This window comes from Pituophis catenifer, unplaced genomic scaffold (genome assembly GCF_029215685.1).
Source record: "Pituophis catenifer annectens isolate HBS135680 unplaced genomic scaffold, rPitCat1.0.hap2 SCAF_10, whole genome shotgun sequence".
In the NCBI taxonomy this organism is placed as follows: domain Eukaryota; kingdom Metazoa; phylum Chordata; class Lepidosauria; order Squamata; family Colubridae; genus Pituophis; species Pituophis catenifer.
Window position 1 is genome coordinate 12,711,203 of NW_027256890.1, and position 13,332 is coordinate 12,724,534.

A 13,332-nucleotide genomic window follows, 5' to 3' on the forward strand; every position below is an offset into this window, starting at 1 on the left:
TGCGTTTTATTTAATGAAAGCTTATTGAATAAACATGGGATTCATTTGCACAGTACTCTTAAGCTATCAGCTATGATTTTCGAGCCCAATTACAGGGCTGTAAAAACATCTCTTCCCAAAGTCACATAGCTTGCGTGACGAAAAAAAGCTTTTTTTTTTTGCATCTGCATTTGTAGCACAGAAAGCGATCTTTGTGGCATACTGAGAGAGGACTTACGATATGCCAGGTTGAGCCTTTCAACGTCTTAAGTGCTTGGACAAATGAATTGTTCTTGGATCCTAGTTTTGGGTAGAAAAAGAAGAAAAAAAAACAAGGGACGGCCATTGAAGGGAGAATAATGCAAAGTTAAAGGGATGATGAGACTAAGATATAGCAATAGCACTTAGATTTATATACTGCTTCACAATGCTTTTACAGCCCTCTCTAAGCGGTTTACAGAGTCAGCCTCTTGCCCCCCAACAATCTGGGTCCTCATTTTACCCACCTCGGAAGGACGGAAGGCTGAGTCAACTTTGAGCCTGGTGAGATTTGAACTGCCGGCAGTGGGCAGAGTTAGCTTGCAATACTATATTCTAATCACAGGGAGGGAGGGAGGGAGGGAGGGTGGGAGGGAAGGAAAGAAGGAAGGAAGGAAGGAAGGGCAAGAGCCTTGGTGGTACAGCGGACTAAACTGCTGTTAAGTAGCACTTAGCTGCCAGCTGCCTGCAATTACTGTGAGTTCAAATCTCACCAGGCTCAAGGTTGACTCAGCCTTCCATCCTTCCGAGGTAGGTAAAATGAGGACCCGGATTGTGGGGGCAATAAGCTGACTTTGTATAAAGTAGAACACCGCTTGGGGGGGGGCAAAAGCCCTACTAAGCAGGTATATACAAAAGTATGAAGGCTATTGCTTAACGCATTGTAAGACGCCCTGAGTCCCCAGAGAAGGGCGGCATATAAATCAAACCAATAAATAAATAAATAAATAAATAAATAAATAAATAAATAAATAAATAAATAAATAAATAAATAAATAATCACTTAGACTTATATACTGCTTCACAGTGCTTTCCAGCCCTCTCTAAGTGGTTTACAGAATCGGCCTCTTGCCCCCAACAATCTGGGTCCTCATTTGACCAACCTCGGAAGGATGGAAGGCTGAGTCAACCTTTAGATAGATGGATGGATGGATGGATGATAGGTAGATAGAAGATAGATAGATGGAAGATAGATAGATAGATGAATGATAGGTAAAAAGAAGAGAGAGAGAGAGAGATAGCAATAGCCGTTAGACTTATATATCACTTCACAGTGCTTTCCAATACTCTTTAAGCGGTTTGCAGAGTCAGCCTAATCGCCACCCCCAACAATCTGGATCTTCTGAAGGATGGAAGGCTGAGTCAACCTTGAGCCTATATCTCTCTGTCCGTCTGTCCATCCATCCATCCATCCATCCATCCGTCCATCCAACAAAAGTAATACCACTTAGACTTATATTCCGCTTCAAAGTGGTTTTCCAGCCTTCTCTAAACTGTTAGTCTAATTGCCCCCTCAACAATCTGGATTCTCACAGAAGACAAATACAGTGAAACCACCGGCTGTACTTAACCTGGTAACGCCGCAACCATTCGTTCCGTGACTTTCCGAAGTTACAGCGGCACTGAAAAAAAAAGGGGATTTACAACCAATCCTCGCGCTTATGACCGTCGCAGCATCCCGGCGGTCACGTGATATAAAATCCAGGTGCTTGGCCATTGGCATGTCTTTACCACGGCCGCAACATGCCAGGGTCGCGTGATCGCCATTTTGGGACCTTTCCCCGTGGACTTCCGACAAGCAAAATGAAAGGAGGAAGCTGGATTCATTTAGCGACTGCCTGATTCGCTTAACAACTGAAAGACTTAACCACAGTGGCAAAAAAAAAAAAAAAAGTGGTAAAAATCAGGCACGGCTCACTGAACCATCGCCTGGCCTAGCAATGGAAATTCTAGTCCTGATTGTAAGTCAAAGACTGTCTGTACAGGTAGTCTGTACAAATAGTCAGAATCTGGCATTAAGTTCCAATTAAGATTATTTATTGCTCATTCCTCTATAGACAAATATCTAGATAAAATTCAACGGCATTCAAGAGGGATTGGACTTAAGACTGTTTGTGGGAACGTAATGACTCCAGGCTGATGACTTGTTTGACTCCGCCTCCAGTCTGCTCTTCTATAGAGTCCATGTGAAATGAGAAATGAAAGGCCTCTCTCAAAAAATAAACCCTAGATTTCAGGAGGCTCGTGCTTCCTGTTAAATATGGTTTTAAATTTTGTAGATGTGATGGGTTATTTTCAATGAGAAGCTTTGATTTTGTAGTCTTTCAAGGTTCTGTTATTGTTTTATCCTATGTAGACAGATTGAAGACTCGTTCTTGCAAACGTTATGCTTATTGTTGGATCAATAACAATGGTATTTTTATTGTTATAATGAATGGCAGAAGAATTATTTATGGCGTCATAGCAGTGCAATATTTGGAGTGGTGCGGAGGTGGCCTAGAGGCGGAGCTCTCGCCTCACAATCAGGAGGCTGTGAGTTCGATCCTAGGTAGAGGCAGATCTTTCTCTCTCTGGGCACACTGGGAATATATCTGCTGATTATAACTCCGCATTGGCGACAGGAAGGGCATCTGGCCAGTAAACGCTCAGCTCCGTTCAGTTGCCCAGACTCCACCCCGCAAGGCATTTTGGGGTCATGAAATGGAGATGAAACAACATTTGAGAGCTCCTGAGATAGAGGCCACGTTGCATTAAAAAATATTCCAGGCTGGAGTGTAGAGACCTTATTTGATCAGGTAGAGAATCTGTATCCTGCATTGCTTTTTTAGATGGTTGTGAGTAAGTTTTTAAGGCTTCTACGTAACCTCTTAGGCAGTGGTGAAATCTGAACTGGTTTGCGGTTCGCTGGCCGTGCATGCACAGTATGCACCAAAAGGAGGCTTGGGAAGGTAAGTATAACAGTGAGGGGGAAGGATAAGCTGTGCCACTCGATTTAGTTTCGCTAGAAAGCTTTTTTTTTTTTTAACCACCGGTTCGCACAAACTGGTAGTTTTGATCACTACCGGTTTGCCCGAACCGGAGCGAACCAGTAGCATTTCACCCTTGCTCTTAGCCTACAGATTGGAATATCACATATACTTATACGCAGTGTTTGCGATTCATTCTCTTTCCTCTTTTTTTCAAGGTCTGCTTTGCGTTCGGATTCTCCCGCGAAGATTAGCTCCATGGAAAAGAAACTCCTTTTTAAGAGCAAAGAGCTACGAGACACCCAGGATAAGTGTCACAAGGTATTTATTTTCATGGCCGGCCTCCCTCCTTGCTCCAGAAGTCCACGACCTGTCCGGCCTAAAGGACCTGCCAGAGGTTGACGTCGGTTGGCGGCTTCCGCGGAGACTTTTCCTCGTTGGGCAAAAAGAGATGAGCTTAGGTCATGTCTTTTTCCAGGGCTGCTCCCGTTAACCCGAAGAAGCTCTGGATCCATCCAAGATCCTTGATCAGCCCAGCTCTGATTTCCAGCACTTCACATGCCGTTTTCATCTGATGCTTTCCTTCTTCTAATTCTCTTTTTGAGTACTGCAAAGTCTTGGAGGGCGTTTTTCCCCCCCTCCCCTTCTCTTCCTGGTCCTCTTCTTTCTGCTTCCGTAACTACGGCCGCTTCTTTGATTTTGCAACGAACCGTGTTCTAATTCTTTTCCTGGAAATAAACTCCGTGGGGATCCGTGGAAACTCCCGTTCTCCTTTTGAGGGACTTTGCCGAGGGAGTGTCGCGCTTTCTTTTGCTTTGATCCGCGTTGATCTCTGGTCCCTCTGAAAGATATGGGGGGAAATCCACTTCTGGTCCGAAATGGATTTGGGATAAAGCTCAAGTGACCCATCTGTGGAGCGAAAGAGAGAGAGGAAAATAATAATAATAATAAAAAAAAAAAAAAACCCCACCCAATTGGGTGAAAAAAATGATGGTGACTTCTTTGCTAAACGGGGTTCGAAGAGGGACCGAATGCGAACAAGCCGCGTGAATGAATGGGGTGACTTAGAATTACTGCTTTTCCCCTGAGAAGGAAGTGTGAATTTCCCAGGACCAGAAATAATGGTATTTGCCTTTTAAAACACCTTACTAAAACTTTCGTCTCTTACCTTCCCGGGGCGCGCCTCGACGGCGCCAGCTCTCTCCGTCGCGCCTGCCGGAAATCCCTTTTTTAAAACCTTTTCGATGTCTGTTTGCAGATGGAGCAGGAAATGACGCGCCTGCATCGCCGAGTGTCAGAGGTGGAGGCTGTGCTCAGCCAAAAGGAGGTGGAACTGAAAGCCTCCGAGACGCAGCGATCCCTCCTCGAACAGGACCTGGCTACCTACATCACAGAATGCAGTGTGAGCCTCTCCCTGTTCCCCCAGAAAACCCCGGTGGGCCTTTAGGAGATCTCGAGTTGGCGATTGGCCACTCCCAGGGCTGGTGGCTCCGTTTTAAGAAATTTGCTCCAGACGGTTTTATCATTTGAAAAGCCTTTTGAAGTTCTTGTTATGTAATATCAGGGTCTCGGGAGCCTAAGGGTTGATTGTGATACCAAGGCGAAAGAATGCCGGGAGTCCTCGACTTACGACCGCCATTGAGCCCCAACCTTTCTGTGGCTAAGCGAAACGTTTGTTAAGTGAGTTTGGCCCCCTCCTCCTTGGTTTACTTTTCTTGCCGCGCTTGTTAAGCGAATTACGGCAGTTGTTAAACGAGTCACACGGTGGTTAAGTGAACCTGTGGTTTCCCCATCGGCTTTGCTTGTCAGAAGGTCCCAAAAGGGGGAGTCCGTGACCCTCTGCAACCGTCGTAAGTATGAGTCGGTTGCCAAACATCTGAATTCGGATCACACGACCAGGGGGGGGGGGGGAAACGCCGCAAAGGTGGTAATTGTGAAACTAGGTCGTAAATTTCACTTTTTCCCCCCAGTGCCATTGTAACTTTGAACAGTCACTAAACAAATGTTTGTAAGTCGAGGACTACCTCGACTTAGTCAAGGAAGTCGAGGGTTTCCTGCTTTCTAGCTAATTTAAATTGTGTGGCATAGCTGATCGTTGGAAATACCGGTTCAGACGAACCGGTGCGAACCGGTAGCATTTCATCCCTGCTCCAAGGTCTCTTTCAACTCTTGTGATTCTGCATGGGGATTACGATGATAGTCTCCTTTTTCAAGTAGCTTCTTAAATAACTTGTCCTTGTTACCGTTTTGGATCGAAAGCATATTTTTAACCTCTCTGGAGGCATCTTTCGAGAATATCTTCTTCCTGCACCCGAGATCAGAAGGTGGAAATTGCACCCCAAAAATGCTAAGATGCAAAGCTTCTTGTTCACAACGGTTTGGGGGTTGTTGATTTTTTCCTCCCTCTTAGCCGACCGCCTTTGCTTTGGCCCAGTCTCAGGCAAAGCGGGGGGGGGGCCCTTTCTGTGTCCAACCTTGCATTTTTTCCAGAGCTTAAAGCGAAGTCTGGAACAGGCGCGGATGGAAGTGTCTCAAGAGGATGACAAGGCGCTGCAGCTCCTTCACGATATAAGAGAACAAAGTCGCAAGTTGCAGGAAATCAAAGAACAGGTACGGATAACTCTGGTTCGCGAGGATGTACCGTATATTTTAGAGTATAAGATGCACTTTTTCCCCCCTTAAAGGGGTGAAAATTTAGGTGCGTCTTATACACCGAATGTAGCCCCGCCCGCCCACTGACCCCCACCCTTTGGCCTCTGCCTCGCAGCAGTTACCTCCTTGCAAGCCAACAGCAAGAAAAAAAACAGCTCCTTTCAGCTTCAGCACAGCCTGATTAGCACAAGTTGATTGGATCGGCCTCCCGACTCTCAGCTCTTTTTGCTCTCAGCTGTTTTGCCCAGGGCTCTGCTGCTTGCTGCAAGGAGGTAAACTGCTGGAGCAGATTTTTTTTTTTTTTTTTTACTTGTGCTAATCAAGCTATGCTGAAAACGAAACTGAAAGTAAAGCAGGCTGTTTGCTGTTTGCGAACGAACGGACAAATGGATGACCACATTTCACTATGAGTCTCTCTGCGATTCCAGAATCTTTCCTCCCCTCTATTTTCCCTTCATGACTTTCCAATATGTCTGACTTCTCTTTCCGGTCCTCAGGAGTACCAAGCTCAAGTGGAAGAAATGAGATTGATGATGAATCAGCTAGAAGAAGACCTGATTTCTGCTCGCAGACGCAGCGATCTTTACGAATCGGAGCTGAGGGAATCTCGACTGGCCGCCGAAGAGTTCAAGCGGAAAGCCACCGAATGTCATAACCGGCTCCAGAAAGTAGTTAAGGTCAGCTCCTCCAGAATTCAATGGTTGATTTCCAATCTAGCTGGCTCCTAACGGAGGGAAAAGGGAGAAATTTGACTCGGTTTTGGAACCCTGACACCTCATTTTACCGACCTCGGGAAGGGCGGAAGGCCGAGTCAACCTTGAGCCGGTCAGGATCGAACTGCTGGCAGTGGGAAGGGTTAGCCTGCAATCCTGCATTCTAACCATTACGCCACCAAGATAGGATAGGATAGGATAGGATAGAATATAGAAAAATGAATAGAATAGAATAGAATAGAATAGAATAGAATAGAATAGAATATAGAAAAATGAATAGAATAGAATATAGAAAATGAAAAAGAATGGAATAAGGAAAGGAGAATAGAATAGGATAGGATAGGATAGGATAGGATAGGATAGGATAGGATAGGATAGGATAGGATAGGATAGGATAGGATAGGATAGGATAGAATATAGAAAAATGAATAGAATAGAATAGAATAGAATAGAATAGAATAGAATAGAATAGAATAGAATATAGAAAAATGAATAGAATAGAATATAGAAAATGAAAAAGAATGGAATAAGGAAAGGAGAATAGAATAGAATAGAATAGAATAGAATAGAATAGAATAGAATAGAATAGAATAGAATAGAATAGAATAGAATAGAATAGAATAGAATAGAATAGAATAGACATGATAGCAGTCTTCCAATATCACAGGGGTTCCTACAAAGAAGAGGGAGTCGAGCTATTCTCCAAAGCACCTGAGGGCAGGAGAAGAAGCAACGGGTGGAAACTAATCAAAGAGAGAAGCAACTTAGAACTAAGGAGGAATTTCCTGACACTGAGAACAATTAATCCATGGAACAATTTGCCTCCAGAAGTTGTGAATGCTCCAACCCTGGAAGTTTTTAAGAAGAGATTGGATAACCATTTGTCTGAAGTGGTACAGGGTTTCCTGCCTAAGCAGGGGGTTGGACTAGAAGACCTCCAAGGTCCCTTCCAACTCTGTTATCCTAAATTGTTTACTTTGTGTGTTACAATATAATCAGAACAAATGCCTTTACACCCAGTATGGTTGCCTTTTTCTGGTCAAAATTAGTGCTTAATAACTGCTTTTATTAATTTCCGATGACTCTATTTTCAATACCGCAATTAGATTAGGATATCTACTTAAGAAAGATTCCCTCTCTTTCTTTTTTTGGATCACAATTGCCTGCACGATTTCACCCTTATTTCTCCAGTAAAAGGTGTGTTGGGTGGGGGAAAGGTATAAGAACATGGAAACTTCAAAGTTGCATAGTTTTCTGTTAATCTGGATCCGATTACTAAATTACATGTTCTGTTTAATTTTCACCTAAAAGGTTAAAGACCAAGGAAAAACAGAAGTAGGAGAGCTGTATTCCAAGCTGGAGAAGGTATGTTTATAAGTCTCATTTTCTTTCTGGAATTCTTCGCGATAACATCCCGGGAATAAACGTCTGTGGGGATTCTCAAATCATCCAGATCATGGCGGCCCCCAAAGATGCTTTTCTAAAAGGCAAGTGGACTTCCTTTGTTTTTCTTTGAAGGCGTTTCGCTTCTCATCCGAGAAGCTTCCTCAGTTCTGGAGAAGGATTGGAACCGAGAACTGAGGAAGCTTCTCGGATGAGAAGCGAAACTTCTTCAAGGAAAAACGAAGGAAGTTCCAGTTGCCTTTGGGGAACTGAAGAAGCTTCCTGGATGAGAAAAAAAAACGAGGTCTTCGGTGAAAAAAACGAACAGAGCCCAATTGCTTTTTGAAAAAAGCACCTTTGGTATCCCAGAATAAATACAATATTTGACTGACTCACAGTTTGATTGGCAGTGAGGGACTAGCCAGCGGACCAAAATCATGAAATCGAATGTATTCCAGACTTAAAACTGGGATTTGGGGACAGGCAGTAGTGATAGAAACTGTGCCCAGTTTGACCGCATTAGCATTATATGGAATCTTCCTGAACATTTTATCCCCGTAAGGGAAACTGCCAATCTTCGGCAGCTTATAAGATTTCAAGCATTGTGACTTGAAGTGCGTTTTCAGCAGCCGAGGAAAAATCCCTGCGCCAGCTTAGAGGCTGTAAGGAGTCAGAAAGTAAGGAGACGTTGAGCTGCGTAAGCAGAGTGGAGAAGGCAAATTAGGGAAGGTCGGCCTAAGACAAGGTTCAGGAGGTAAGAATTGGGAAAAGGTTTTATCCCAGAGCTATAACTGCACTCAACAATGAACTAAAAGGGCCACTATCAGTGAGCTGTTGGACAGCATTACTTGGTCTGTTGTGTGGATTTTTGGGTGGTTTAGGGGTGGGGAATTTGGGGTGGGGGTGTTTGGGGATTGTCATGTGAGTTGGGTCTGGTCTCTGGGTGTTATGTGAATTTCGTTGTATGGGTATACGGTGTATATACGTACAGTGACAATAAACAGGATGGCTAAATAAAGATAGAAATTTCATGGAAGACCTTGAATAGAACAGAACAGAACAGAACAGAACAGAATAGAATAGAACAGAACAGAACAGAACAGAACAGAACAGAACAGAACAGAAACAGAATTCTTTATTGGCCAAGTGTGATTGGACACACAGAAGGAATTTGTCTTTGGTGCATACGCTCTCAGTGTACATAAAAAGACAAGATACATTCGTCAAGAATCATAAGATACAACACTGAGTGATAGTCATAGGTGTAGGGTCTCCTGTCTAGGCAGGGGGTTGGACTAGAAGACCTCCGAGGTCCCTTCCCGATTTTGTCATTCTGTCATTCTTTCCTTTCCTCTCTTGTCTAGATCAATGCAGATCAACAGGTGAAAATTCAAAGAACTCCAAGAGAAGCTGACCAAGGTGAGGTTTAATTCCGGACGTGGCCGGAGAATCGATGGCTTTTTGATTTTCAGTGAGAAAGCTGGTGAGGAGGAAGGGATTTTTTTGGGGGGGGTTGATTATTTTTTTTTTAAATTTCCCCCCCTACACAAGTTTATAAATCTCCTCTAGACATTTTCCCGCAAGCTGTAACGCAGAGGAGGGCGGAACAAGAGTCTGGTGTTCCAAAACAGAGTTAGTCATCCTGCTGTTAGATAGGAAAGAGAGACGGGGGAAGAGGGAGGGGGGGAGACGTGGGGGGTGGGCCCTGGAACTTGAGATCGTGATGCTCGGTGCTTTCTCCTCTTCACAACCTGTCAGGGCCGGCTTATTTTTTAAAAAACAAAAGTTTGAGTCAGAATTCAGACTATTGGGTAGGAACTTAACTTGAGAAGGCTAAGTCGGGCACAGAGAGAGAGAGAGAGAAAGAGAGAAGAAAGAGAAAGAGAGGAGAGAGAAGAAAGAAGAAAGAGAGGAGAGAGGGAGGAGAGGAGAGGGAGAGAGAGAGAGAGGAGAAGAGAGCGAGAGGAGGAGAGAGAGAGGAGAAAGAGAGGAGAGAGAGAGAAAGAGAACAAGAAGAAAGAGAGAGAGAAGAGAGAAGAAACAGAGAGGAGAGAGAGAAGAGAGAGAGAGAGAAAGAAGAAAAGAGAGGAGAGAGAGAAGAGAGAAGAAACAGAGGAGAGAGAGAAGAAAGAGAGAGAAGAGAGAGAGAGGGAGAGAGAGAGAGAGAGAGGAGAAAGAAGAGAGAGAGAGAGAAAGAGAGGAGAGAGAAGGAAAGAGAGAGAGAAAGAGGAGAGAGAGAAAAAGAGAGAAGAAAGAGAGAGAAAGAGAGAGAGAAAGAGGAGAGAGAGAAGAAAGAGAGAGAGAGGAAGAGAGAAGAGAGAAGAAAGAGAGAGAGAGAGAGAGAGAGAGAGAGAGAGAGAGAGACATGCACATGCATCCTGCATCAGGTGTGTGAGCGTTTTCAAGCAGTCGAGGCTTGCTTTAGGGGATGATATAATGAGTGCGGAGATGGCAACAGATTGCGGTGGTTTAATTTGGCTCGGGGTTTTCATGAATGGAGTAGGTGCCAAAAGATAACTCATGGATTCTATGACTTCTATTTTTTTTTTATTTTTTTGTTGTTGTTGTTCCTGGTGTGGGAAGCCCACCCCCACTCTCCTAGAAGAATAGAATAGAATAGAATTCTTTTATTGGCCAAGTGTGTGATTGGAGACACAAGGAATTTGTCTTTGGTGCATAGGCTCTCAGTGTACATAAAAGCTAAGATACATTCGTCAAGAATCATAAGGTACAACACTTAATGATAATCATAAGCAATCAAATCATATTAGGAAACAGTCAATATAAATCGTTAAGGATACCACCAACAAGGTTACAGTCATAAGTGGAAGGAGATGGGTGATGGGAACAATGAGAAGATTAATAGTAGTGCAGATTTAGTGAATAGTTTGACAGTGTTAAGGGAATTATTTGTTTAGCAGAGTGATGGAAAAAAACTGTCCTTGTGTCTAGTTGTTCTGATGTGCAGGGCCCTATAATGTCTACATTTTGAGGGTAGGAATTGAGACAGTTTATGTCCATTCATTGGTGCTTTGGGCTGATGAAATTCTTGATAGGTCCAGGCTCATGACAGTAACATAACTACACAAATGTTAGGTCTTTTACTTTCGTGGAGAATATGCTCTGGACATTACTTTAGCATCTTCCTTCCTTCCTTCCTTCCTCCCTCCCTCCCTCCCTCCCCTCCCTCCCTCCCTCCCTTTTATAAGTTCTGTCCAATTAAAAAAACAGCTCTGGATGACCACAATATCCCCTCCCTCCCTCCCTCTCTCCCTTCCTTTCCTTCCTCTCTCTCTCTCTCTCCCTCCTTTTCCTTTCCCTCTCCTTCCTTCCTTCCTTCCTTCCTTCCTTCCTTCCTTCCTTCCTTCCTTCCTCCCTCCCTCCCTCCCTCCCTCCCTCCCTTTTATAAGTTCTGTCCAATTAAAAAAACAGCTCTGGATGACCACAATATCCCTCCCTCCCTCCCTCTCTCCCTTCCTTTCCTTCCTCTCTCTCTCTCTCTCCCTCCCTTTTCCTTTTCCCCTCTCCTTCCTTCCTTCCTTCCTTCCTTCCTTCCTTCCTTCCTTCCTTCCTTCCTTCCTCCCCCTCTCTCTCCCCTCCCTCTTCCTTTCCCTCTCCCTTCTTCCCTCCCTTTTATAAGTCTGTCCAATTAAAAAACAGCTCTGGTATGGCCACAATATCCCTCCCTCCCTCCCTCTCTCCCTTCCTTTCCTTCCTCTCTCTCTCTCTCTCCTCTCTCTCTCTCTCTCTCTCCTTCCCTTTTCCTTTCCCTCTCTCCCTTATTCCTTCCTTCCTTCCTCCCTCCCTTCCTTCCTTCCTTCCTCCCTTCCTCCCCCTCTCTCTCCCTCCCTCTTCCTTTCCCTCTCCCTCCTCCCTTTTATAAGTCTGTCCAATTAAAAAAACAGCTCTGGATGGCCACAATATCCCTCCCTCTCTCCCTTCCTTCCTTTTCCTTCCTCTCTCTCTCTCTCTCTCTCTCCCTCCCCTCCCTCTCCCTTTCCCTCTCCCTTCTTCCTCCCTCCCTCCCTCCCTCCCCTCCCTCCCTCCCTCCTTCTTTCCTTCCTTCCTTCCTTTCTTTCTTCCTTCCTTCCTTCCTTCCTTCCTTCCTTCCTTCCTTCCTTCCTTCCTTCCTTCCTTCCTTCCTAATGTAGGGACCTTCCTAATGTAGGGACCAGTATATTGTTGATTCCCCCTCCCCCTATGCATCAAATTACGTGATGCGCTAAGCTAAAAACCTTGTGCGATGGGTTCCTGAAACGCTTCGGTGTTTTGGCACCCCTGATTTTCACCCTGATTTTCACTTCTCTTTCGAAGGCCATGAAAGCCAGCTCGGAAGCCACCGAATTGCTTCAGAACATCCGCCAAGCCAAAGAGAGGGCCGAGAAAGAGCTGGAGAAATTGCAGAACCGGGAGGACTCCAACGAAAGCATGAAAAAGAAATTGCTGGAAGCCGAGGTTAGCAAGTTGTCAACTTTGGCACGTCGGGTTCCAATGCAACGAAAAAGTCTGGTGTGGCGGGCTTGGCTTTCTTTGCTGACTGAGACTTTTTTGCTTAAAGATTATGGCCTTTTTTGGGGAATTTGAACCGAAGTTTAGATAGTGGCTCAGTGGCTAAGACTGCTGAGCTTGTCGATCGAAAGGTCGGCAGTTCGGCGGTTCGAGTGCCGCGTAACGGGGGTGAGCTCCCGTGACTTGTCCCAGCTTCTGCCAACCTAGCAGTTCGAAAGCACGTAAAAAAAAATGCAAGTAGAAAAATAGGGACCACCTTTGGTGGGAAGGGAACAGTGTTCCGTGCGCCTTTGGCGTTGAGTCATGCCGGCCACGTGACCACGGAGACGTCTTCGGACAGCGCTGGCTCTTCGGCTTTGAAACGGAGATGAGCACCGCTCCCTAGAGTCAGGAATGACTAGCACGTATGTGCGAGGGGAACCTTTACCTTTATCTTAGATAAAGGCAGAAGTGAATTTGGAGAGCATGTAGCCACAGCCGTTTGCGCTTGTAGTGGGAAACCACCGTTCTTGGTTTGAAAGTGGCCAAATTTGTCACGAAAGAATCATTGCCATTTTTTTAAAAAACTTTTTTTGTTGTTTTTCAAACGGTCCGGGCTTCCTAACTCAAATTCCATCATCCAAGGTTCTGAGTCTAGTGGTCTTGTGATGGCAAAACGTTGGTTGACTATCCGGATTCTTTTTTTGGGGTTGGGGTGGGGTGAGGAGGGGTTCATTCTGCCTTCTTGTCTGAAACTTTCTCTAGGAAAGACGCCATTCTCTGGAGAACCAAGTGAAGCGGCTGGAGACGGTGGAACGGCGAGAGAACCGACTGAAAGAAGATATCCAGACAAAATCTCAGCAAATCCAGCAGATGGCTGATAAAATTCTGGTGGGTAGCAATGAAAAAAAAAAAAGAGGGGAGTTTTCAAACGGAGTGAGTGGTATTTGGTGGGAAGTGTTAAAAAGACAGAAAAAGAAGCAGAAGGTTTCAAATTATAAACTTCTGCAGCTGGGGACAGGTAACATTTATCGAGGGTTCCTTGTTAATAATACCCTGAGTCCATGAGGCTGAAAAATGTGGTTCCTGCTTTAGAGAAGGCATCAGCCTTC

The 13,332-nt window shown here is 44.8% G+C and overlaps 1 protein-coding gene across 1 annotated transcript in view; it reads left to right on the forward strand.

Annotated features, from left to right (window-relative positions):
* The window catches only part of CIT (citron rho-interacting serine/threonine kinase), a 108,520-nt gene that overhangs the window by 24,185 nt on the left and 71,003 nt on the right, over positions 1-13,332 (forward strand). The window contains 9 exon segments of the mRNA XM_070950566.1: positions 3,203-3,305; positions 4,243-4,386; positions 5,475-5,594; positions 6,134-6,304; positions 7,661-7,714; positions 9,097-9,126; positions 9,128-9,151; positions 12,047-12,187; positions 12,986-13,111. Of these exon segments, the coding sequence (XP_070806667.1) occupies positions 3,203-3,305; positions 4,243-4,386; positions 5,475-5,594; positions 6,134-6,304; positions 7,661-7,714; positions 9,097-9,126; positions 9,128-9,151; positions 12,047-12,187; positions 12,986-13,111 (913 nt within the window).